The following is a 25,784-nucleotide window of genomic DNA, read 5'->3' as shown; positions in this document are numbered from 1 at the left end:
GTATTGCTGAACGACATTATCAGTTGTGTCACATTCACCCAGAACCAAGACCTTCTTATACTTTTCACCGAGTTGTTGTACATAGTCCCAAAACAAGCTGTGATTGTGGTGCTACTGCATGAAAATCAAAGCTTGGCCATTATTTAATTCACCTTCAGGGAACATTCTTTCCATGTTCTCACAAAGAAGTTTAACAAAAGATAAAATTTGCTCACTGTCATATTCTTGCTCTCCTTGGTACAAAGCCATTGTACCTCGTACTGTTCCTTGAGTTGGCCAATTTTAGCTCTTGCTTCAACAGTGCACATAAATGCAAGTTCACCCACAATATCATTCAATAGCGCAATGGAAATATGGTAGTTTGAGACAGTGCAGCAGATAATTATGTTGTCGAGTGCAGTGGTGTACAATAGATTGAAGTCAAATGCATTGGCGTGGAGTGCAGTGACATACGGTAGAGTGGTACAAAGTATTGTGGGGCTGAGTAGAGTGGCATAGAAAGCAGTGGCATAAAGTACAGTAGTACAGAGTAGAACAGAGCGGAGTAGAGTGCAGTGATGAAGAGAAGAATAGAGTGGGAAAGAGTGCAGTGGTGTAGTGAATAGTGGTGTAGAGTGATTTGGTAAAGAGTAAATTGGTATTAAGTTCATTGGTTTTGACTAAAGTGGTGTAGAGTGCATTGGCATAGAGTGCAAAGTTGCAGAGTAGGGTGACATAGAGTGGAGTGCCTTTGAGTGGTGTAAAGTGGAGTGGCAAAGAGTGCACTGATGCATAGTCGAGCAGTGTGGGGTAAGGTGCATTGGAATAGGGGAGAGCAGAGTGATGTAGAGTAGAGAGGCGTAAACTGGAGAGGTGCAGAGAAGAGTGCAGTGGTGCGGAGTGAGCAGAGCAGAGTAGAGTACGGTCACGTGAAGTATATATGGTGTGGCAGTGTACTTCCATTGTGAGTAACACATCTTCAATTGAAATGACCATTACGTTTGTACTCACCTACAGATTTACTGATACATGTATACAATGCACAAGTGGTAGTGTGTGGAAATGTCATCACCCAATGTATTGATTTGATTGACAGCACATTTAATTTAGGTCCATTTAAATGTTGATATGTGCTAGAAAAAAGAAATAACATCTGTGCAGCCCTCCTCAAGCAGAACCCCACTAGCCATCATGATTGTCACATAAAGCTTCTCACTTTGAAGTCAGAGAAAGAAAACTGAACCCCATGATGCCTGTAAGACACAGCGTAACATGTGATCTCTGCCTTTGAAAGCACAGCAAATGTGACAAAAGAAGAAAAAGATTGAAAGGCCTGTTTGCAGAAAGCGAGTTTGTGAAAGAATACAGTAAGCAAGGTTTGGGCAACAGGAGGGACGGACTCAAACAGGGCAGCTTAAAGCAAATAAAGTTAGCAAAATTAAAGCCAGAAAATGTATGTTACAACCCACAAAGACATAGGTAAGCAACAGAGGAATGCATTCCTAGGTCAGCTTTCTGAATGTCTCCAAGATGTCTTTAGCAAACCAGAAAGCTGCGCAGTCTGGTAGACCAGTAGCGGTCGGTGGTGGGAGTAGCTGCCGGGAAGTGATGTGGGGCGGGGGATGGGTAGGGTGGGGGGTAGTAATCTATGGATTATGGAGGATTACAGGTAAGTAAACATATAAATAAATAAAACTAATTTTGTTGCGCGCACTGCATCCACAAATGTGATGCAGTGCACGCACGAAATTCGTACCTGGATGGTATGCAACCCCACTCCTACACCGCCAAAGTCATAATCAGCCCCTTAGTAACATAAAATATAATACAGTTAACCACAGAAATGGAACTGGGTGCACAAATATATGTGCACTTAGCTAAATAAATGTAAGGTTTAAGCCAGAAGAACAGAGTCCATTCTTAAGTCCAGCTGCTTCACAGAGCTAGCTGCCTCACAGAGCTCATGCAATCTATACAGAAATGGTCTTTGAGCTCAACCTCCCAACCATTATTTGTTGTGCTGTTCATTTTATTCCTCAGCCATTAATTGATTATAATCTGTAGAGTCCCGCTCGTGCACTTAGGCATTCGGCCATTTCACTAGTGCAGTTGTTCACTGAAATCTTGCCGGTGTCAGGATATATGGTCAGCATTGTAAGGAATGGTCCATGCTTAATATATTTCTTTTGGCACCGGATTCAGAGTTGAATCCAGGTCGGGTGGGCGGTGCTGTGGCGGTCTCATGGCGAAGGTCTGTTAGGCTCAAAGAAGAGTCTAACATGTAGACCGCCGCTGTAACAGCACCATGTCGTTCATGCATGCCACTGCGTGCAGGACAGGGGGCGCAATTCCAGGGGTCCACATCATGTACCCCCCTCAAGTACCTCTAGCCCAGAGATGGCAGGGGGCCAACAGGGTCCCCTTAGTTTCCTCTCTGCATCCCTTTTCATGGCAGGCTCACCACCATGAAAAGGGCAGTGAAAAGGTAACTCTGAATATGCATGGTGGTGCTGCTGCGACTCGCCAGCATATTCCTGCCTCTGACCACTGCACGACCGCCTTGGGATGCTGGATCCCCGGCGAACACAGCGGTCTTGTGGCAGTCCAACCACTACACTCCTAATACCACAGACTGACCTGCAGTGTGGCGGTGGTCGGACTACCACCACGAGTATGATGTTCTTATGGACCCCCGTACTTGTAATAAGGCCCTAAGTGTGTCTGAATGTAATTTAGAAACACATTTTCACAGGGTCTCACTTATCACGTGTCCCATTTGTCATGCATTTTTATAACTGCTTATTTTAAAATGACCAGGAAGGTAGAATCTACCTTGACTAGTTTCACTTGCGTGTAAAGGCCATGTCAACTCCCTGCCAATAGAATAGTGTAATTCACTCAGACCCAAAAGTTTGATTCTGTGATTAAGTAAATGGGATTCGTGGGTCCTGCAGGCTCAAGGGAGTTTAAAATATCTGTTTTTCTATAACTGTTATTTCATGCAGAATAAAACTGCTTACAAAGTAAATCTCACTACCGCAACAACTACTTTGGTGCAAAGTAATGTGGCATTGGTGCACTGTACACAAGATTAGTTAGTATTACCCAATTTAGGGAGGGTGGGGATTATTTCATCCTGATGGGGTTCAGACGTGTGATGTGCAAGCCACAAATATACTTTCTTAGCAACTGGATTAAACCATTAGAATAGTTTTCACCTTAGGAAGGGAAAAGTCCATTGGCAACTAAAATCAGGAGAGAAATTGCATGCTATTTAAATTGTGGTGAAGTAGATACTCTGAACAAATTTGAGGAATGTGTTTTCCCCACATGCTGTTGATTTTTTTTTTGATTTTTAGAAAAGTTGGCCTTAGTGGAAACCTTTTTATCATTCAGCTGTGTCTGCGTTGCAAATGTGAGGGATACATTCTCACCTACTGTTTACTTTAACCACAAAATAAATGGGCATTCGGTAAGGTTGACTGTGCGTGCGTGTATTGCTGTCTGCCTCAACCTTCCTGACTGTTTCCTGTGAGTGCGTTTCTGTGCCTTTAAGGGAGGCACAGAGCTTGTGAGATACATGTGACCGGAGGGTTGCCTGTCTTTGAGTGCCCGATATCAGACAAGAGTTATTGGCTTTATCAAAGCCTGTTGGTTTTAGCGTTACTCGCCATATTTGCTCAGTGCATCTGACTCTTGTGTTTCCCACAGCTGTATAATGCCTTTCCTTTCATCGGATTCCTACCCGGAGCACACAGGAAGGTCCTCAGGAACACAGAGGAAATCGACGCATTTGTAACCGGCACTTTTGTCAAATATCTTCAGCAATTAGATGCCAATGACCAGCGAAGTTTGATTGATGCATTTTTTGTCAAGCAGAAAGAGGTAAAGCATGCACACTTTTTCAGACTTTCAGTAGATTTATCTTTGTAACGTTTCCGATTACTAGTTGTAGGTGATAAACGGTGTATAGAGAGTGGCCTTCTTTGATAGAGGTGGTAAAAAGCGGGATGTTTGTTTAGACACACCAGTGAAGCACAGTATGTTCTGCAAGAGTCAGACAGTTTGAAGAAGTTGATCTCACAGGAAATCACTGAAGGAAATGTGAATTTAGTATGACATGCATATTTCAAAGCTATTGGAGTCTATAAACACAAACTGTGCTGGACAATAAACGTTGCACAATACCTGGATGTCTGCCACGCGCAGTGGAGAACATTATCCTAACATCCCACAAGCCATTGGACTGCGCCACCCTGCATTACTTTGAAAGCAAAGAGATGCATCATATTTACAACAATATGATGCATCCCTGAGCTCTCCCCTGTGATGGCGCAGAATTGGCTGCCATGCGCCAACACAGGCACCCATGTACCATGGTGCAAGGGTGTCTGCGCTGTGGGGATGATTATTTGTGTGCCAGAAGGGACACCTTCCTGCACAAAAACAATTACAAGGGGTGTTTTCCTCTGTTTGAACATGCTGCATTCTGGGTCTGCTATGTCTGTCGGTCTTTCTTGTCATCCTAATTTCACTCCGAGATTTTAACTTGTTCATGTTTTGGATCAGGGGGTTAAATATATTTAGGCCTGTATTTACAAAGGTTTTTCATCAGGTTTGTATCACTTTTTTGATGCAGACCAAACACAAAATAATTTTTAGTGCATTTACAAAGGCAAGGAAATATCATACTGAGCTGCCATGCATTACTTTGCTCCACGTAGGCATTCTATGGGTGGTGCATGGGCATTACCGTGTGTCCACCCATAGATTTTGATGCAAACTAATGTTCACAAAATGGTATTAACATTGGTTTGCGCTGAATGATGCACCTGTCTGAGGCTGTCGCTATGAGAAATATCTATGCTTCTTGCTTTTTAGGTCTCGCCTACGCAGCACGGATGCGTTGCATAGGAAAGAGACCTTTAGATATCAAGTCGGTTTTGAGGCAAAAAAATGTGCACTTGTTGCATTGCCTTCAATGGCAACACATGCACGTTTGGAGATTCCCTTGCAGGAGCAAGCAGCTGGCACCATATGTTATCAATTATCGCGTCTTGCTGCTCGCTCCCGCAAGCAAATCGCGCAGGCCTCCTTCCTCCCCTTCCTCTGCTGCCACGCGAGGCACGCCTGCTCGTTCGTCTAGTCCTCTGCCTGTTAACCCATTTTGTTTGATTTTCTTTGCGCATTTATTTCATTTAGATTGTGGTATTTTATTCATTTCGCATTTATTTTGAGACTTTGTATGATGTCACTGTTGGGAATTCCCGTGAAATCGTCATTGTCCAAGCTTGTGTGAGATAACTTCGTGTAATAACAATGTATTATTCGGTTCACGCTTCTCATACTTTAAAAAAAAAAAACTTGTGAGTTCTATTAAAAGTTCCCAGAAAACGATGTGACTGGAAACCAGACTTCTCTGCCGGAAAGCAGCTTTGCATCTAGAAGGCAGGTCCCCCCACCCCGGGGTGTTTGAGAGGGAGAGGCGGGGGGTCAAGCTGGGGCAGGACTGAGAGGGGGCGGGGGTTGTGGACATGGCAGAGATGTGAGCAGACTTGTGCTGCACTTGCAGCTGGAGGTGGGAGCTCCTGCTTTCATCCCCGTTGCGCATACGCCTTTCATCGTGCCGTTGTGAACTCTAATGTGCACCCGTCGTTGGCGTTCAGGTAGATGCTCTTGACACACATGCCCTGTTTCCTCAGCTAGGACTTGAGTGAAGAATGAATAAGTATGTTACCACACTCACTACAGACCCACTGGGATTGGGGAATTTAAGGGTGTGGTTCGGTGCTTGTGAAAGAGAAAGTGATGTGTGTTGAAAAATGGCATTTTGACAAGAGGGTTGACTGACGGCTCATGTAGGAACACAACACCAATGGAGTGCGAAAACCCTGCTACTTTCTTCTCAAGTAGCTGGTTTTCGTAATCGAGTAAACTCACTGGTGCGCCTTTTATCAACTTTGAAAGGACAAAAGGCAGAGTCAGTGTTGGAGTTGGAGACCGTAAACAGGTTGTGCTTTCTTGCCGTGCGTGAACTATACTGCCCGGGTCCGAGGTAGAATAGGAAGTAGTGAAATACGCTGGAGGACGGTAGGGCTGGGGTCAATTCTGTCATGCGACAGGCAAACTACTGCCCCTCGCTTGCAGACGTGTCTGAGCTATCCGCCTATCTGGAAATCCCCAGATGCTTCCTATAGGACAGTTCAAATGTGTGCCTGGCGGAGGCGCCACGAGGCCTCGGAATTGGCATTCGCTGCACTATAGGATTATATAGGAATAGACAGTAATGAGAGAATTGGCACACTGTTCGCCCTTGGCCTGCAGGCACCTTGCCCTGGCATGGGTGCAGAGGACGGAAGTCGAGCAGTCCCTCTGCCATGTTCGTCCGGCTGCCTCACGGCTTGGCGCTCACTGGAGATGCCGCAACCGGCCCGGGAGGAATAACTGGACATGCTACCGCAGCGTGCTCTGCTTTGGCCTGCTTGTGTAGGAATGTGGAATCTCGCCTCACCCCTACCGCGCAGTCTCACACCCCTTTACCCCACAGCCTCACCCTACCCCACCAGAGACGCACATGTTTACGCGCATGCCCTTATTCTGCCCCACGGGCACTTTCAGGTCCAGCCCAGGAACCTTAACATCAATTAGTAGCCACCCCTTCAATGTTTTCGTTCCTGGCAGAGTTGGGCAGACCTACAAAAGTTTAGGGTGGGCAGAGTCTGATCCTGGCCTGGCACTAGTAGGAAAAGCATGAGCCGAGCCATTTTAAGGTTTAAGATGTAAATCACAGAAAAAACATCATGTAAAAATCTCCTATACATTTGTTATATTAGAAATGTGTTTTCTATTGCATGTTTTGTTTTCCTTTATACATTACGTCACTGCATTGGCATTTCCTAACATTAATAGTTATTAAAATGACTCCTTTCTATGTCCTAACCTGACTCCCATGACTGAACCAACAAATGTCAGTTTCTCGCACTATACATATGGGGAATATTGTTATTAAACCAATGCAAAGTGAGGTTTTGATATATCGTATATCCAGAACTGAATTACTTCAAAGTGCTTTCATGTCTGGAGGTCAAACTGAGGCACAGAGAAGTAAAGTGGTTTACCTATAATGACACAGTTTGCTTAAGTGGAGAATCTGGGATTTGAGCCCAGGCCTCCTGGATAAACATTGCCAAATGCTGCGAATGGATGAATGTCTCAGACTCTCTCACTTTTACATCCAAAGGACAAAGCTTCTGCTTTATTTCATGACCTAAATTACATTCAGTAAACGCTTGGCAGCACTCCATTTTGGCTCTGCTCTGCTCTTCTTTTTTTTTTTTGGGCTCACCGGTCCCCTTGGGACAAGGGCCTAGCCAGAGCCAGGCAGATGGTTCGAACCAGGCTTGAGCCTTGCTTTTTTGCCTACCTCTAAATACTGCTAATCAAGAATTTGTTACATTTAAGGCTCCTTCACTTGTGAGTTTTGCAGTGGCAATTAATTTCCGGGCCCACCGAGAGGAAATTGTGTTGTAAAACAGTGCAGTAATGTAGTACCAAGCACAACAAGCATTGACATAGCCAATAGGCCTCGCCTTTGGGACCTTATAAGTGTTTAGCCATGCAACACTTGATGTTGTTGCACCAAGGATATTGTGCTGGATAACTAAACACTTATAAGGTCCCATAGGGTAGACCTATTGGCTATGCCAATGCTTGCTCTTCTTTGCATTTGTGCTGCATTCTGCAACACACATACAAAGAGGAAAAAGAAGCCTCCAATGTGTTTTTTGTGCCGAAACCCATGCACAATGGCTTTAGGCAAGAGTCTGCTTTAGGGCAGTGCGACTGGTGCCAATGTTATGTTATGTAATGTAAAAAAGACTTCTATAGCGCACAGCTGCCCCAGCAAAGGGACGTCCCGGCGCTTAGGATAGGCAGAAGAAACACAACACTACAGAAAACAAAAAAAAAAACAGAAAGGACAGAATACTAAGGTGCGGGAGGGAACAAAAAAGTTTTAATAGCCCTCCTGAACTCAAGCAAGTCATCGAGAGCACAAATATAAAATGGAAGTGAATTCCAAAGTTTAGCAGCTAAAACACGAAAGGATCGCCCACCTACTCTGCAGAGCTCAAACCGTGGGACAACAACCAGATTTTGGCCAAGAGACCTCAAAGATCGAGAAGGGACATAGGGGGTAAGAAGATTCTCAAGAATCCGAGGGGAGGACAATTTGAGAATCTTAAAGGAGAGTCCTTTGCGCCACCGGTAGCCAATGGAGTGCACAAATAGTTCCTTTTACAGAGCAGAACCTCGGTAAACCTACCAAGGCCCTAGCCGCAGCATTCTGTGCACGCTGTAACCGGGCAATTTCCACTTGATTTGCCCCTAACAGGAGTGAGCTGGCGTAGTCAAGTCGGGATAAGATGGTTGCCTGAATAATCAACTGCCTAGTAGGGGCATCAACATGTTTTAATACGGGCCTCAAACCACGTAAAATCCCAAAGCAGGTCGCTGACACTTTTTTTGTGTGGCCACAGAAAGTAAGGGCAGGGTCTAGCCAGACACCTAGGTTTTTAACCTCCAAGACCGGGATAGGAGTGACACCTAACTCTGGGGGCCACCAATTATTGCCCCAGAGGTTGCTCTGCTTGCCCACGATCAAGACCTCCGTTTTCTTGGCATTGAGCTGAAGACAGTTAGCTGTCATCCAGCCGGCTACTGCCAGGAGACCATTTCGAAACCTAGGGGCATCGATGTCGGAGTTCCTACTAAGAGCAACCGCCAGCTGCGTGTCGTCAGCGTAGGAGACAACAGTCATACCCCAAAGCTTGGCGACCACAGCCAGCGGCTGCACATAGAGATTAAATAATGTGGGACTCAATGCCGATCCCTGAGGCACTCCCAATTCTAGAGGGTAAGGTTTAGACTCAAAGGGCAAGGTGGCAACCCTGAATGAGCGATCTGCCAGAAAAGACCGGTACCATTCGAGTGCTATGCCAGAGACACCTGCATCTTCCAACCGTTGCAACAGTATGGTGTGGGAGACTGTGTCAAACGTGGCACTGAGGTCAAGTAACACCAGTGCCGCAGTTTGACCAGAATCCACCACAGTCCGCAGATATTCCGTCATCGAGAGTAGAGCTGTCTCGGTGCTGTGGCCAGCACGAAAACCATTCTGGGAAGAATCCAAAATATTGACCCTCTGCAGATGTTCAGATAGGATGTTGTTTACATGGGCCTCAGCGACCTTCGCGGCCCATGGAAGAAGAGAAATAGGTCGATAATTCTCTAATTTGAGGGGATCCAATGTGGGTTTCTTCAGATGGGAGTGACATAGGCCTGTTTCCATTTAGATGGGACTATGCCTGATGAAAAAGATAGGTTTATAAGGTGGCGCACATGGGGCAGACATCGGGTAGAAGATTCTCTCAACTGTGCCGGTCTACGTGGGTCGGCAGGGGACCCAGATTTTACCTTAGTTGCCAAGCTGTCAAATACTTCCCCCGACATGTCAGGGAGGATCGAAAGGACCACATCGGTGGTACAGCTAGGCCTCAAGGCCTCGCTCAGTGAGGTGGAGCTAGGGAAAGAGCGGTAGATGGTCTGTATCTTTTCAAGAAAGAAGGCCGCTAAGTCTTCACAATGAGCCACCGAGCAGATTTCAGCTGCTGGGGCTCTCTTGGAAGTCAGGTCTTTAAGAACTTTAAAAACCAGCTTCGAAGGATTGGAGCAGTTTTTGAACTCATGAGCGTAGTAGGCCGCACGGGCTCTGCAAATGGCTCTATGATAGATTTTAACTTTAGTAAGGTAGAATACTTTCTTCTCAGCCTCGTAGGTTTTATGCCAGCACCTTTCCGCTTGTTTGCAAGCTTTTTTCAGAGGCAGTAAGGTAGTATCGTACCATGGACTGGGCTCTTGGGAGCGACATTTACTCCAAGTGGCAGGGATCAAAAGATCAAGAGCCCGAGTAATCCAATCGCAAAATAGATCATAGCCAAGTTCCACATCAGTAAGAGGACCAAGCGGATTTTCATCAAGTAATCGATGAAAATCTACAAGCTTTAATTTTTTCCAGGGGCGTTTCAAAGCAACTTTCTCTAAGGGTTTAAAGAGGGGGTCCTTGATCATGAGATGTAGTTTCACAAGAAAGTGGTCGGACCAGGCTACTGGGCTAGGCCGCGACACCTTAGCTCCTGTTAGATTTGTCAATATGGGGTCCAGAATATGTCCACCCTCATGTGTAGGGTGGATCACCAGCTGGCTTAGCTGTAGTGCCTCCAGGTCTGCAAGAATGCTGCTAATAGCTTGAGTATGGCAAAGGTCGAAATGGAGATTAAGATCTCCAAGGACACTAAAATTAGCAGAGCTTATAGCGAGAGAACTCACCAATTCTGGGAGAGCCTTCCTGAAAGCAGTATCATTTCCGGGAGGTCGATAGATCAAAAGTCCCGAAAAAGAAAAGTGGTGGTTAACCGTTATGCTAAAATGTGTACACTCACAGCCATCCACCTTCAAAACCTTCCAGGTACAGGGAAAGCATGACTTAACAATCACGTCAATACCCCCACCCCTACAATTGCGATTATGGGTGTAAATGGAGTATTCCGGAGGAAAAGCAAGATTCACTATAGCCGTAGATTCATCCTGTAACCATGTTTCAGTCATGAAGAAAATATCCGGGGCCTCCTCGGTAATAAGATCATAAATACCGGAATGATGTTTAGCCAAAGATCTGACATTAAGACTCCAGATTATGAGATCACAAGGGGCCTTCGACTCTGCATGCAAAGATACATCCGAGGAAAGTCCAGCTAAGGCTGAAATAGGGGCTGATGCCTTAAGAGAGAGATTACCACATGCACATTGGAAGGGGCCACACAACGGGTCAACCAATCCAGAAGTACAATGTGGGGACCAATGCCAAATGCTCAGGAGCTCATCCCTCGAGTACCTACATCCGTTAATCTGAGACGGTGCAGAATTCCTGGCGCTAGGCGCTTCCTTAGCGCTGACGGGCGCAGACGGGCAGGACTCTGGCACGACTCCGGCGCAAATACGGCGCTCCCGCTGCTCGTCACCGCTGCGCGTCTCCATGACAGGTTTAAGTAGGGGACTCGCCTGCACGCCTGAGCACTGGAGCGCTCATGAAAATGGCGCCACAACATGTCCCTACCTACCCCCAAGATGGCTGCGAAGCGTGTATACCTGCCGAAGACCCGCTAAAGCAGCGGTGGATGTGACGATTATAGTGCAGGTATGCGCTATGATTCCGATTAAAAACAGGGTATAATAAAGGAATTTAAATAAAGATTTGGCAAAACAGGGAGTTTAAAAAACGCGCTCGCTTTCGCAAATTAAATTGCCCAAAGCGTGGTGTCTAAATGTGCAGCGTTACGCACACATACCTTATCCAAGACCGAACTGCCAGAAAAGTTTGTTTTAAGTACGGGACTCGCCTGCACGCCTGAGCACTGGAGCGCTCACCAAAATGGCGCCACAACACGTCCCTACCTACCCCCAAGATGGCCGCGAAGCGTGTATACCTGTCAAAGACCCGCTAAAGCAGCGGTGGATGTGACGATTATAGTGCAGGTGTGCGCTATGATTCCGATTAAAAACAGGGTATAATAAAGGAATTTAAATAAAGATTTTTCAAAAACAGTGAGTTTAAAAAACGCGCTCGCTTTCGCAAATTAAATCGCCCAAAGCGTGGTGTCTAAATGTGCAGCGTTACACACACATACCTTATCCAATAGGGAGCTGTGTTTTTAAATATCTTATTGGTTTAAAAGAACCTGCCGCAAAGTTTCTTGTATGTCAAGCAATTTTCAAGTAACAATAAAAATGTCAAGATAACTAGTGCCTAACCGGGCAGCTGAAGAGACTGGAGTTTTGTATAGGGGCAGTTTTCACTTCTAATACAGTAGTGCAGACGGTTGATATGCCTGCTGCAAAGTTTGTGTACCATGAAGATCACAGAGTTTCAGTTTATGGAGATAGTCATAGAGATTCTTTTGTTACTTGTAGTTCATAAGGTACAATTCTGATACAGCACAGTGAGCTATGAGCTGAAATCAAAGAACTGCATGCATGCAAATGGCAAGGTATGGATTAAAACGTTTTGTTTTTCCCCCAGTTTTTTTAGTATCCTAATGTTGCTGAAACCCATTTTATTGGGTCAAAATAATTTCCTATTAGTGAAGCCAACCACAGGCACCTTTCTACCTGTTAAATCCTGACTTTGTGCGATTATATGACATTATACCTCATGCAATTACAATGCATGCTTTTACAACACTGTCATTACATCGCAAATACCATTACAATGCATTCCATTACAACGCATACCATTACATCGCATACCAATACAATGTATAATTCTTTTAGGGCAACAGCAAGGTAAGTGTTATATAGTGTAGGAGTAAAATTACTATTCCCACTCCAGTAAGTGCAGCTGTAGGATAAGTGTTGGATAGTATAGGGGTAAAAATTACTACGTGTTGGATAGTTTGGGGGTAAAAACTACTATACAGACTTCAGTGAGTACAACAGTAGGGAAAGTGTTGGATAGTGTAGGTGTAAAAATTACTATTCCCATGAACCCTAAAACCCATACCCACCCTAATTCTAAAAGTATCTCCAATACTTACCTAATAATGCGTTGTAATGGCATGCATTGTAATGGTATGCGTTGTAATGCCATGCATTGTATTGACATGTATTGCAATGGCATGCATGGTAAAGGCATTCAATGTAAAGGCAGTTGCGTTGTAACAGTCGCGTTGTAAAGGTAGGTCATTGTGATGACTGCGTTGTAATGGATGTTTCCCCTTTGTGCTTCTCCAGACCAGGGACTCTTAAAATATACTTCTTACCAGTATGGATGTCATGTGACTCCTACACCTTGTAGACCTCCTTGTCTTATGGTACATTTCCTATACAATGATTTACACACTTGAATGATTGATTGTTTTTGTATAATGAGTGTGTATTGTGAAGAACTCTGATACCCAACACTCGTATGAGTATCTATAAAATGAAAAAAAATGCATGTGAAAGAGGGGCTATGGAGAGGTGAGGAGCACTGTTGGAGGGTGGTAGTGCTCTGTGGAGAAGGAGGCCATCGGAGGGAGCCAACAACAATTGTCTTACTGGGTGCCATCAGTGCTAAAGCTGTCCTGCACAAAAGTGCCTACATTGGCGCTAAGCAGTCCAGAGTGTGCTAGCTATGGAGAGCGCGGAACTGCACCATTTCTTTGAAGATAAGGCACATTTCTGCTCTCCTCAGGTGAGGCAGTGCAGCATTTTGCTTGTTGTACTGCGTTGCACGACTTCTTAGTAAAAATGTCCCTTAGTGTTTGGATTACCAGAAAAGTAGCAATTCTGCACCGTACAAAAATACACCTTGAATGGATACAAATGTGCTACTTTTTAGAATTCACATATGTAGTCGTAGACTTGGAAAGCTACGCTAGTCTTGGGTTTCCAATCATGCTACTTATGGGCAAACACCTAAAAGTTGACAGGATGAATGCTTGTCAGACCCCTGGCAATCCCTCGGGCAGCATTCTAAACCACTCTTTTTCATCCACTGTGTCACTCTAGATAAAGGGTCTGATTTAGGATTTGGCAAGCGGAATAAAGGTAGGCAAGGTGGTGGAGGACTTTCTGCCTTTACTTCGCCTGCCAAAATTTGAGGTCGTCTTAAAGCACGGCAGACATCTGTATATTTAGGCAGGTACTGCCGTAACAGCTATTCCTATCAATATACGAAAAGTATAATGGATATCTCCGTCAAACATGATGGCTGGCTGTCAAACCTTTCCACAGCTTTTATTTTTCAAAAACAAAGTCCCAAAGTGGGAAAAAAATTGTGATCCTCAAAATGGTGGCCAGAAAAAAAAAGAGCCATCAGACCCGTTACTCTAAATCGGGCGGATGGTCGGATGACTTACTTCTGATTACACCTACTCCTTCGGGTCATTGAAGGAAGTTTTTTACTTACTGACAAAGTAAACTTTCTCCTTCTGCTCAAAATTTGCAGTCCGATCTACTCAAAATTGGCTGGTGAACCTTGAGTTTGAAGGACAAAATACTGTGCCACTTTTGCAATGAAGTACTTTTCCTCCAAATTCTCAATCAGCTACAGAGGCCCACCTAATGCAAATCAGAGCTGACCATTTTCCTCATGGGAACACTCCCAGGAATGTCAATGACTAAGTTACGCCCCTATCAAGCCACCTGACGCTCCCATAATGTCCAAAACCACAAACTATTGCAAGCTGATACTTTTACAAAGGTTTATGGATGGATGTAGAATTATAACCTATAGTTCACCTTTTTGTGGCATGTGTTTGGTGGATGCAGATCCGGTGAAATCTGCAGATTCGTCTTGTCAGTATAAACCGTGCAAACTTTGTTTTGATACTGTAGGAAAGTGCCCCTTTTGCATGGTTACCCACCAGTTTTTGCTTGTTGTTGATGCTCTTTGACTGAGTGTGCCCTGGGTTCCTGCCAACCAGGTACCCAAGGCCTATGTTCTTTCCCTAAAACTGTACTGTTGCACACCACATTGGCAACTCTTTGGCCACATGTAAGTCCCTTGTAAAAGGTACCATAGGTAACAAGAGCACTGTGACCAGGGAAGGCCTTTAAGGTCTGCAGCACATATTGTGCCACCTTTTGAGGCTCTGTACCTTTAACACGTACACGGCCATTGCAGGCTCTGTGTTTGGTGCAAAGCAAAGTGAAGAGTGGACATTGCACACATCCATGTGTGCCATGCCTACAAGCCACTGTCTATGGTATAGCTAAGCCACCTCAAAGCCATAAAAAGTATATGGTCTGGGCGTTTGTCATTTAGAACTCCACAGCTTCATAATGGCTTTGCTGAAACCTGAGAAGTTTGGTATCAAATCTCTTAGCACATTGAACCAACACTGATGCCGGATGCACTCAGAGGGCATCTTAGAGATGCCCCCTGAAAAACGACCTAACTCTGGTGTCCTGGCTGAGTGGCTGCTCACCAGCTGCCCCCACCACACATGTTTCTGGATCCCTGGGTTGAAAGCCTACCGCCCTCGGGGTCCTGAAATGAAGCACATTTTTTGTTATGGTGCCAAGACTCCTCCCCCAGGATGGTCCCTACCTTTGGAGGGTGGCATAATAGGGGGTGTACCCACCTGAAGGAAGAGACACATTGGTCCCAATCTGTACCTACTTGATACTCCCCTAAATATGGTATCTAGGGGGAAACCCGAACCTTGCCTCCTCAGACTAGTAAGAAAAAGAAGAAGAAGGACCAAAGAGCTGTGCTGAAGTAAGAAGAGGAGGACACCAACTGACTTTGCCCCAGCCCTACTAGCCTGTTCAGACCTCAACCTGATCCAGCAAAATCCCAGTGTGTCCTGCAGTCAGCAGTTCCCCAGGACCCGGAGGACCTACCCTACCTTACCTAAAAAGACTTTGTCTCCGTGAGCACCCGACTTGCTCATGAACCAGACTCTGTCTCCGCCCAAATCCATGAGTCTGCACCCAACGCCCACGGCGTGAGTTCGAGATGCCCAACACCATGAGGAGGTCTCCCCAGTGATACTGACCTGGGATCCAGTGTTCCCTCAAGCCTCTCGATGGTGCCTACAGCCCCTACATGGAGGATCCCCCTGGCCATGCCCCGATCTGGTACGGAAACCCCGACATCTTAAGACACCCCTGCACCCAATGCCCCACAGCCTTGGGTGACCAAATGACAGTGTCCAAGCAACCCCCAGCTTCCCAAGTTACCTTTCCAACCAGTGTTCTCCTCCAGAAGATCTTTGTGCCTAAGTCTGCAGTGTTTGTACTGACTAGAGCTTTCCTATTGAAACCAAGAGGGCTCCCAATGTCTATCCAGTATTCTGCACCGCAACCACCTCAGTGCCCCTGTGGGTGCACCTTGTGTGCCAACTGGGATACCACTTTGCCCTGAGGTTACTTCTAGGAGCTCGGCGTCCTCTGCCTTGTGTCCTGCTTGTAAGCAGCCACCAACCAACAGTCCCCTAGTTACATAGGCTAAAATTGGGCCTCTGCACTCTGCACCTGGCCACACTAGTGCCGGTGAGGGTGCTTTTTGAGTGCATCCTTGGCATTGGGGGAACCCTTATTCTAACCCCAGAAACTCAACCCTCAAGATCATTCCCTTACATACAAAACGATAACCCTATTTTTCTCCAAAGGATTGCATTGACTGTTTTCCTCTGAAACACAAAAGGAACTAGATTAAATGAGATTGCATGAGGGCCTCTGAAATTTTGCAATTACCATAGATAGCCCTGCCCTCAATCATTGGTTGGGCTATGACCTGTCTGAGTGCATATTGCATTAAAAAACAAGAGAGATTAAATACAGATTACCAAATCGAATCAGAAAAATACTGTCAATACATAAATGTGGTCTCAAGTCAACACCAAATGAGGTGAGCCATTCTTAACTTCACCTCTTGAACTCTTGAACTGTAGCTTGGGTCCTATGTTTGCTATCCTCTAACCTTGCTTTCCATTTAAGGCAAACATGTTTTAAAAAATTTAGTAATCTTATCTGCAAGTGTTTACACTTAAAAATACAAAACTTGGTGAGATTGAACAACCACGGTTTGACCCTTGAATCCAAAGTTAGAGAAACATTAACAGGTGAGTGAGCTTTTCTTCTTTGCTCCATATTTTTAGAAATATCCTTGCACTTTGACATGTTCTTATTTGTCCTCCGTTGTTGCTAGTTTTGTCAGCATCAATCATGAAGCGTGATCACATCAGTGTGGACGGTCATTGGGCCCGATTCATTAAGGTAAACTGAGATGAAAGTCTAACTTTATGACTTTTGGTATTTACAAAGGGCATTTGTGAGTAGTGAAGTTAGAATTTTGTCTTGGTTAAACTAAAGTTTTGGTCTTAAGTTTAACTGAGATCAAAACTGAGACAAAAGTCCAACTTTACTACTTGTAAATGCCGTCTTGAACAATAAAGTCATAAAGTTCGACGTTCATCGCAGTTTACCTTTGTGAATCGGGTCCATAGTTTCCAGTGCATTGCTTTTTGTTTAGTATTCTTTATCGAAAGGATTCACCTTTCTCCTTTTTGCCAAATTATCATTGCCTGTAAGCATAACTTTCTTAAGTATCTTGTACCCATATGTGATGACATCATATTTCTTCTCCATTCCCATTATCCATGTAAGTGCTATGCATAAAGCTTAGCATCTACGTTAAGCAAAGATAAAGGCCTATATGAAGAGCAACTGGTGGGTGACTTTCCCGGTTTCAATAGGGTAACGATTACAGCTTCGCGCAAGGAAGGCGGCATTATGCCTGCTTCCGCCATCTCCTCATAAATTGTTTTGAGGTGTGGAATAAGTAGGTCTTGAAATTCTTCATAAAAGGTTACAGTGAGCCCATCTACTCCTGGAGCATTTCCAGCTGCCATCCCCCTAAAGGCTTCTTGTATCTCATCAGTCGTTAGGGGTGCCATCAGTTGTTCCCTATGCTCAGTCACAAGCCATGGCATTTTAATATAGGAGAGATATTCCTCTAGCGCCTCACTATCGGAAGCGATTTGAGAGGTATACAGTGTCTCATAATAAGTGCGAAAATGGGCAGCTATTTCTTACAGTGATTGTAATGCAATGCCTTTGTCATCCTTCATGCCCACCATAATGTCTAGTTCCCTCTTAGGCCTCAGTATTCCTCCTAGAGTAGCGCCTGGTCTCTCCCTCTCCCCGTAGCATCGAGCCGATACATATTTACCCATGTGTTTGATTTCATCATTGGCTGTCTCTAGGTGCTCTGCCAATTTCTTTTGGCAGTCTGCAGCTGTCTGGGCAGATCTCCTCTCACTCAAGTCTCACTCCAGATGCCCTATTTCTCGTTCTAGTGTCCCTAATCTACCTCAGATGGAACGTAACACTCCTGATTGAGTAGAAATGCTTCCCACACCACGGTTAATGAGGTCACTGACCCTATATTGTCAGAGAAGAAGTTATCTATGGCTGTAGCAACTCATCTTTAAATACGGTGTCTAATAGTGAATATGGTGGAAAATCCCATGTGAATGCAGGAATATGCGGCGCTCTTTACCTCAAGGCCAGTCGGACAAGAGAATGCTTGGAGTATGTCCATTGTAAATATGCACATGGACATCTCTGGAACTCAGTTCCCCAGACAATAGCCCAAAGTCAATTTGAGTATGAGTGTCGTGCATGGAGGAATAATGACTGTAGCCTCTCATATCTGGGGATCTATGTCTCCAAATATCTATAAGGCCATCTGAACGCATTATTTCTTGGATGGCTACAGCAGCATCCGATGGATGCCTTGGTAGGCCCTGAGATCTGTTGATACCTGGATCCAATATACAATTAAAATCACCCCCTACCCCCCCCCCCATTCCTGGGAGATCCCTTTCCACTGCATCAATTTGGTCGCCAAGGAAGCGTACAAGTGTGGATTGTCATAATTCGGGCCGTATATACCCACCAATAAAAATTTCCAATATCCCCGTTTGTATAGGGATACCACATATCTGCCCTGTGGATCCTTTAACAAGCCTGTCAATTCTACCCTGCCTTCTTATCTACCCAAATCAGGACTCCTCTAGCATGTGAAGTATAGTCTGCAGAGTAGCATGTCCCTTGTAGTTTGTGAGGCACTGCCTTGCTACTCTCCGAAGCTAGATGTGTCTCTTGCAAAATATTGATTGCCACAGAATTGTCTTTTTAAATAGACTACCAACCTTCTAATTTTTCTGCTATCATTTAAAACATGAACATTCCAGGTCATGAGATGCAGGACCTGTGTGCTTTCACCTGTCATAGCCAATTGGTGTTGTTAACCCCTGTCTTTGATCGTATCCCTTACCAGTGATATGTGCTGATTGTGACCTCAGTTGCATAGTTAGTACAATACATACACCCGTCCTAATGAAACAACCATTTTCTCCCATGCCTTGATAATCCGCAACTGTCGTGGCTATCTGATCTCCCTCCCCCTCCCACATTTTCAAAGTCAACCCCCAACTTCAAAACAAACAATGCTGAAGGTGTGATACACTTGGGGGCAGATACCATCTTGCCATACTCCCGACACCACTCTGGTGGCACTTATAACAGTATGAGTTTTATAGATGACTATCTCTACAAGGTATAACAAGTTGAAATTAATGCACTCTACAATCCTGCATGTGCCTGAGTCATGACACCCTTAAGTCCCAATGAGTTTCCTTTGGACAAGTCCAATTCTCGGTCTGGGATCTCAGTGGGCCAGCTAGTAACTAATAATCATATGTAGCAATGTGCACAGTACCCTCCCATGATTCCTCGATTTTACCGTACATCGTCCAGTCTTGAGTCTCAGCAATCAATCACTCTTCTGTGTCTCGGTCTTCATGGACATTCGGAGAGGCGTCTGACCGTGCTGAAGATGAGTTCGGCGAACTCTGACGTCTAAGACACTGTTCTTTCTCTTTAATAAATCACAGAACCACCCTCAGATCAGTAAAAAAGTGCACTTTGCCATCAATTTGTTTTTTAAAAATTCTTTTTATTAACATTGCTCATATCATCATACATTACAGGACAATATTTATAAAGCATGTGGTAGAATTGCAGTTTAAAAACAAGTGTAAGACATTCGAAGGCACAAGCGGGGCATATAACTGTTAAGATCACAACCCTGACACTCCCCCTATCACCCTGTATTTCCACCAAGGCCCCCAAATTTTCTTCCATTTCTTAGTGCAACATCTGCTCTGATAGATAGTTTCCTCGGCACTTTGGCACCAATCCAGGTCGTGCATCCATTGGTCCCACTGTGGAGGTATCTGCAACTTCCAGCCACTTGCTATGTTCCTTTTTACCACCCCGGCTGTCAATGCCAGCCAGATCTCATTATATCTAGACCAGTCCGAGTCATACTTGATCATTAGCAGTAACCACCTGGGCTCTAGCAGGACCGGTGAACCCACTACCGTTGACATTGTGTCCGCAACCTTTGTCCAAAAGGGCACTATGCACAATCTCTGGTCTTTCCCACAATATGGTAGAAGGTGCCCTCCTCCCGACATCCCCTTGCACGGAGGGCTGACTGACTTCTTCCCCAGGTGTATAGGTGAGTACGGGGGTAGTATACGCAAGGTACGGTTTTAAGCTGCACTAACAAGAACCGGCAGTGAATTGCTACCTCACATGGGCTTTGTAGGGTGTCCTGCCATTCGTCATCTTCCAAGTCATCTATGTCACCAACCCACCTTGTCCGCAGTGACGTCAGTGAGTCAGGCATATTGTTTATGAGTTTGCAGGATATTGTTGAAGTGGATTTCTCTAGTATTGGGTCAAGGAGCAGCCTATCCTCCATGGGAAATACTCTGGGATTGACATGTCACTCCTTATGTGAGCGTGCAGGGCATGGGAGAGGCGTATTTAGTGGTAATGTTGTGAATCATGGAGTTCGTACTCTTTTTTAAGGTAGGCAAAGGATCGTGGAGCATCCCCCCTCCAGACATCTCCCAAATATTCAATGCCTATGAGTTTCCATCCCCTGAACCCAGTCAAACAATTACTCCTATTAGCTGGTCTCCATGCCATAGAGAGGTTCTACCCGTCAGGGAGCCCGACCACCCCAGGAACTTATTTGCCTCCCTCCAGCACTGAACAACCACCCCTGTGTGGGACAGCCAATCTCTTCTTGGCTTCCGAGCATAGAGCAGTGGCTTGCAACTTCCACCAGGCATGACCATCCGGTCAACTCTGTAGGCCAGTTCCGACCGATCCGCGTATACCCAATCGTTGACCACCTGTAGCTGTGAAGCCCAATAATACAACTAGACTTCTGGAAGGGCCAGCTCCCCCATCGTATACACCTCTTGTCAGCTGATGCAATGCTATCCTTGGGTTGCCACATCCCAGAGCAATGTCCGTAGTGCTTGTGTTATTCAAGTGAATACCCCATGTGGAACTGGATATGGTGTGTTTTGCAGAATATAGACAAGTCGCAGTCAATCAATCAATCATAGCAGTAATGCTTGCATCTTAAACATTGCAGCTCGGCCCATGACGGAGAGAGGCAGCGACGTCCAGTGGCTCATATCAATCCCCAGGCACATCGATTGGAGTTCCAGGTTCCTTGTGAGGAACTCTGACCTATCTCTAGTGATGTATACCCCAAGTATTTAAATCTGTTTATTGAGATTGAAGCGGGACACCTAGTTGGAATCTGCGGGGGGGACCTGAGAGTGGATAAATCAATGACTTTGCCCAATTAATGTTATAGCCCGAGTAGCTACCAAATAATTCAAAGAGGTGTAATGCCTGCTCTATCGAGTGGTACGGTCTGGCCATATATAGCACAATATCATCCGCGTACAGGGAGATACGCACTTCCAACTCGTCAGTCAACGCCAAGCCCCAGAACAACCTGTCCCTCCTAAACCAATGAGCCGATGGCTCTAACGCTAAGGCAAATAGGAGGAAGGACAGGGGGCACCCCTGTCTGGTACTCCTCCGTAGAGGGAAGGCCCTGGACACTACACCGTTAACTCTCACCCTTGCTACCGGCTGCTCATACAAGAGTCGCACCCAACTGCAGAATGTTGGGCTGAACGCCAGTCGCTGGAGCACCATGAACAGGTAGGGCCATTCAATACTATTGAATGCCATTGAGGCTTCTAGCGCCATCAATGCTGTCTGGGCTTTCCCCACATTCTCTGTCATATATAGTACTCCATAAAGGTAATAGATTTCGGTGGGTGCTTCTGCGCAGCATAAACCCTGATTGATCGACATGCACAAGATCCAGCAGCACCGATAGCAGCTTGTCTGCTATGGCCTTGGCCAAGACCTTGGCTTCAACATTAATAAGCAAAATTGGGCGGTAGGAAGAGCATTGATCAGCCGGTTTTCCTGTTTTGTGAATTACGACAATCGTGGCCTCTAGTTGATCAGGCAGGAACCTTCCCACCTCTCACACTTCTAAGTAAATCTGGAGGAGGGGGTCAATGATGACATTTGCCTGCTGCTTGTATATTTCCACTGGGAACCCATTCAGTCCCTGCGCCTTCCTGGATTGGAGGGAGTTGAGGGCCCCCCTATTTCCTCCCTGGTAAAATCTGCCTCCAGGCGGTCTCTTTGCTCCTGGGACAATGTGGGCAATGCAAAGTCTTGTAGGAACAGCGCGCAGTCCTGTTCAGTCCTGGTGCAGAACGGGGTGTATACCCCTTCAAAATAGGACGTGAAGGCTTACGCTATATCCGTACTATTAGAGGCTAATGAGCCTGTCTGTTCGCGCACTTCGGCTACCCATAAGTGCTCCCTGTCCCTCTGCTCGAGCCATGCCAGTAGTTTCAGGGCCTTATCTCCCACATCATAGATCCGATGTTGCGTGGCAAGGGAGTAAGCGCGCGCCTCGCTCTCAGCCAGAGCCCTGAGCTCCTTTTGTTTAAGAGCCAAGGTGCGACGGAGATCCTCTGACGGCGCAGTGCCAGCATCCCGTTCGAGCCTCTCTATCTCTCTTTCCAGCTGGCTGACCCACAATGAGGGCCTGGGCCTGTCCTCTAAGACAGTCTTAAAGGCTTCCCATAACGTGATATGGGACTCAACCAAACCCCGATTTTCTTCAAAATATAGCTGGGAACCCTCCTGGAGTTTATCACCTACGGTTTCATCCCGGAGGTGCCACGGATCAATCCTCGGGAAAGACGTCCGGTTGATCACCGGACCCTTAAGCATGATGCTAACCAGGGAGTGGTCAGAAATTCCCGAGGCCAGGATGTGAGGCTCCACAAATTTGCCCAGTTGATCAGTGTGCGTGAAGAAGTGATCCAGCCGGGAAAAGGACCCGTGTCTAGCCGAACAGAATGTGTAGTGCTGGTGTGAGGGCTGGTGTGTGCGCCCAATGTCTCTAAGCCCCAGAGCGGTAATGAAGCCTTGTAGCCCACATTCTCCCCTGGTTCCCCGCCCTTCGCCCGATCGGTCCAAGCCAGCATCCATTATGGCATTTGCGTCACCACCTAACAGGAGGTCACCCCATGGAAGGTCCGCCAGGAAGGATCCCAGTCGTGTTAATGTCGAAGAGTGTAGACCAGGTGGGAAGTAACAGGAGCCCATAACTAAGGTTTTGCCATACATTTTGAGCCTTAGTTTAGCAGGATAGAACATGCTGTACTCTAGGTGGAGGTCCCAAAGTTTCTTTTTCACCGGGATGAAAAGACGCCCTGCCTCTTGAACTGCATTGTGAACTCAGGGAACAAAGTTATTTCTGCACCTTCATGGCAAAGTGTTCCCAGTTCCCGGGCCTTGTGCTGGGCCACGTCGCGATCCCTATAATTCAGGAGTCTTGCTGTAATAGCTCGGGGGCTGCACCTGGTATTGGTCTGAGTGCCACGGACCGATGTGCCCGTTTTACCCCCAGTATCTCAGAGAAGGTATTTCGATACAAAAGGCTGACAAGAAGTTTCTCTGCGTATTGCTCCGTGTTGCCTACATTGGACGATTCTGCTACACCCAAAATGCGAATGTTGTTCCGCTGGCATCTCACTTCAAGATCTTCAGCCTTAGCTTGCAGGGTACGTAGGATCTTGTCTCTCTCCTTGTTGGTTTCTGCATCTGCTCTGATGACATACTCCACATCTGATATACGCTGCACCGTTACGACTAATTTACCCCCATGTTTGTCCAGTCTTTCAGACATCCTGTCCATTCAGAATGACAGCGCATCGATTTTGCTGTCAATCTTGGATTGGCTCTGCTGGATGGTGCGGAACGCTTGTTTCATGTCCACTTCGGACCCAGAGTCAGGGTCGTCTGAGGTGGAGTCGTGCTCAGTGGGCACAGATCCTTTTGATCTGGGGGTTTTGCGTAGATCAAATTGTCATTTAGGTTGTAGCTTGTCTGCCTTGTCCATGTTGTCAGAATTTGTAAAGTGTGGATGCACAGTCAGTATGCGCTAATGCTGCAGGTTAATATGTCCCAACAGGGCCTATTGCCACCTATGGAACAGGGACCTATTAGTCCCAAGGCTCCTTTCTCTGCGCACTGCGACTGACACTTGCACGCTCTTAGTGAGGGATGATTATAATCCCAAAGTCTCTCTGAACAAAGCGTTCAGTAGTTAACTCCCTCACCCGGTGTGTGTGTCACAGGCCTGTTGGCTGACCAATCTCTGTGGAAGAGTGTTGGACTTGGGCCTTTTTGGCAGGTTCACCCCTAAACTTTTTGCCTTAAGCTCTGACATGGTGGATGTGATTTTAGGCCTCTGCACACTTTTGCACTGTGGCCCATTGTAAATTGCATGCGCTCTCTGAGTGCGTGTGGTGAGAGTAGCCTACCCTCCCATAGGAATGCATGGGGGATATGTGTGTCCATGGTAATTCCTGATATGAGGGGAGTGCAGGGTCAAGTTTAGTATGTGCAGACATGTGAGAATAAATGCTACGCAATAGTGTGTGCAGATTTCTTGTGGTTATTTTGGAAATGCCACTTTTAGAAGTTGGCATTTCTCTGTGCTGTGTCTGCCTACATGATGTGAATTACATGTGTGGCTTGTGAGTGACAGGTGCTGGATGGTGTAGTTGGCTCCAGGAGCCAGTATAAGTCTGCCCAGTGGTGAATAGGCAGATCTGCATGTAGGACCTGAATAGGGCTGTGCCTTCCCTAAAAAATGCTGGCTCCATTTCCTGTGGTGCATCTGATGTCCCTGGCCTGTCCTGTGAAAGGAAGAGAGGAGCTGAGCAAAACAAAGTGCTCCAAAGCTCCCCTGAACCAGTTGTACCTGGTTCTCCCATGCCCTACACCTTTAAAACAAAGGAAATCCATACTGATATTATAAAGAGAGAGCCCAAACCTTTGAGGCGGGTAATCTCAGTAACCACAGCACCAATCACAACACCCAATACAGCGTTGGAAAGGGCAGTTGCAGCAGAAGGACATAGGCTATGCAGATGGCCACCATATATATATATTTTTTTTTGTTGCAGTTTTATATAGCATAAACTTGACCCGAACTGAATCAGGTATCAGAGCGCTTTACATAGCACCAGTTACGTTACATGAGGACACACATTCATTTTTGTTAGGCACGGGGAGATGAAGTGATTTGCCCAGAATCACAGGATGTTTGGCGTCGTTACCAAGACTCGAACCCAGATCCCCAGGTCCGAGGCCGTTAGGCCAACTCCTCTATACATTTAAAAGGTAAAAGAACTGTGTCAGCAAAGTAGTCCCTTGTAGTCGTGTCTGCGTTGTGCTGTGGGCGTGGGCTGGGGGCGTGACTAACGATGGGGGCGTGTGGTACAGCCATCACATCGTGGGCTGTGGGCGTGACAAATGCTGGGGGAGTTGCAAACGCTGGGGGCGTGTGTCCGCCCTTCATGCCATGTGAGTCGTACATACAAGCGCCAATTACATTGCTGCGCAGCATCAAGGGGCACGCTGGGGCGTGACACACTGGGGGCGTGAGAAATGCTGGGGGCGTGTGTCTGGCCTTCATGCCATGTGAACGCAATTGCGCCGCATCGAGGGGCACGCTGGGGGGCGTGAGACACGCTGGGGGCGTGTGCTACGTTCCGCCCTTCATGCCATGTGGGTTGTACATTAATCAGAAGATCGTCTGCTGTGGCCGTGTGCTGGGGGCGTGACAAACGCGTTCACCTGGAGGCCTGGTAAGTAACGTCACTGCAGCTTCTCCTGTGCGCTGTTACTGAACTCTCTCATTCAACGAAATTACACGCGCCTGCTACCATCAACCAGGGCTCTAGCTAGGCTCAGGCGGCGGATCAGTATACTAA

General features: G+C 46.2%; 1 protein-coding gene across 1 annotated transcript in view; it reads left to right on the top strand.

Annotated features, from left to right (window-relative positions):
• LOC144762428 (cytochrome P450 2K1-like) overlaps positions 1 to 25,784 on the top strand; it is a 618,298-nt gene that overhangs the window by 300,303 nt on the left and 292,211 nt on the right. Inside the window, exon 5 of the mRNA XM_078647610.1 lies at positions 3,691 to 3,864. Coding sequence (XP_078503736.1) covers positions 3,691 to 3,864 — 174 coding nt within the window. The remainder of the gene's footprint in view (positions 1 to 3,690; positions 3,865 to 25,784) is intronic.

Source organism: Lissotriton helveticus, chromosome 6 (genome assembly GCF_964261635.1).
Source record: "Lissotriton helveticus chromosome 6, aLisHel1.1, whole genome shotgun sequence".
In the NCBI taxonomy this organism is placed as follows: domain Eukaryota; kingdom Metazoa; phylum Chordata; class Amphibia; order Caudata; family Salamandridae; genus Lissotriton; species Lissotriton helveticus.
This window is presented reverse-complemented; position numbering and strand designations above follow the sequence as displayed.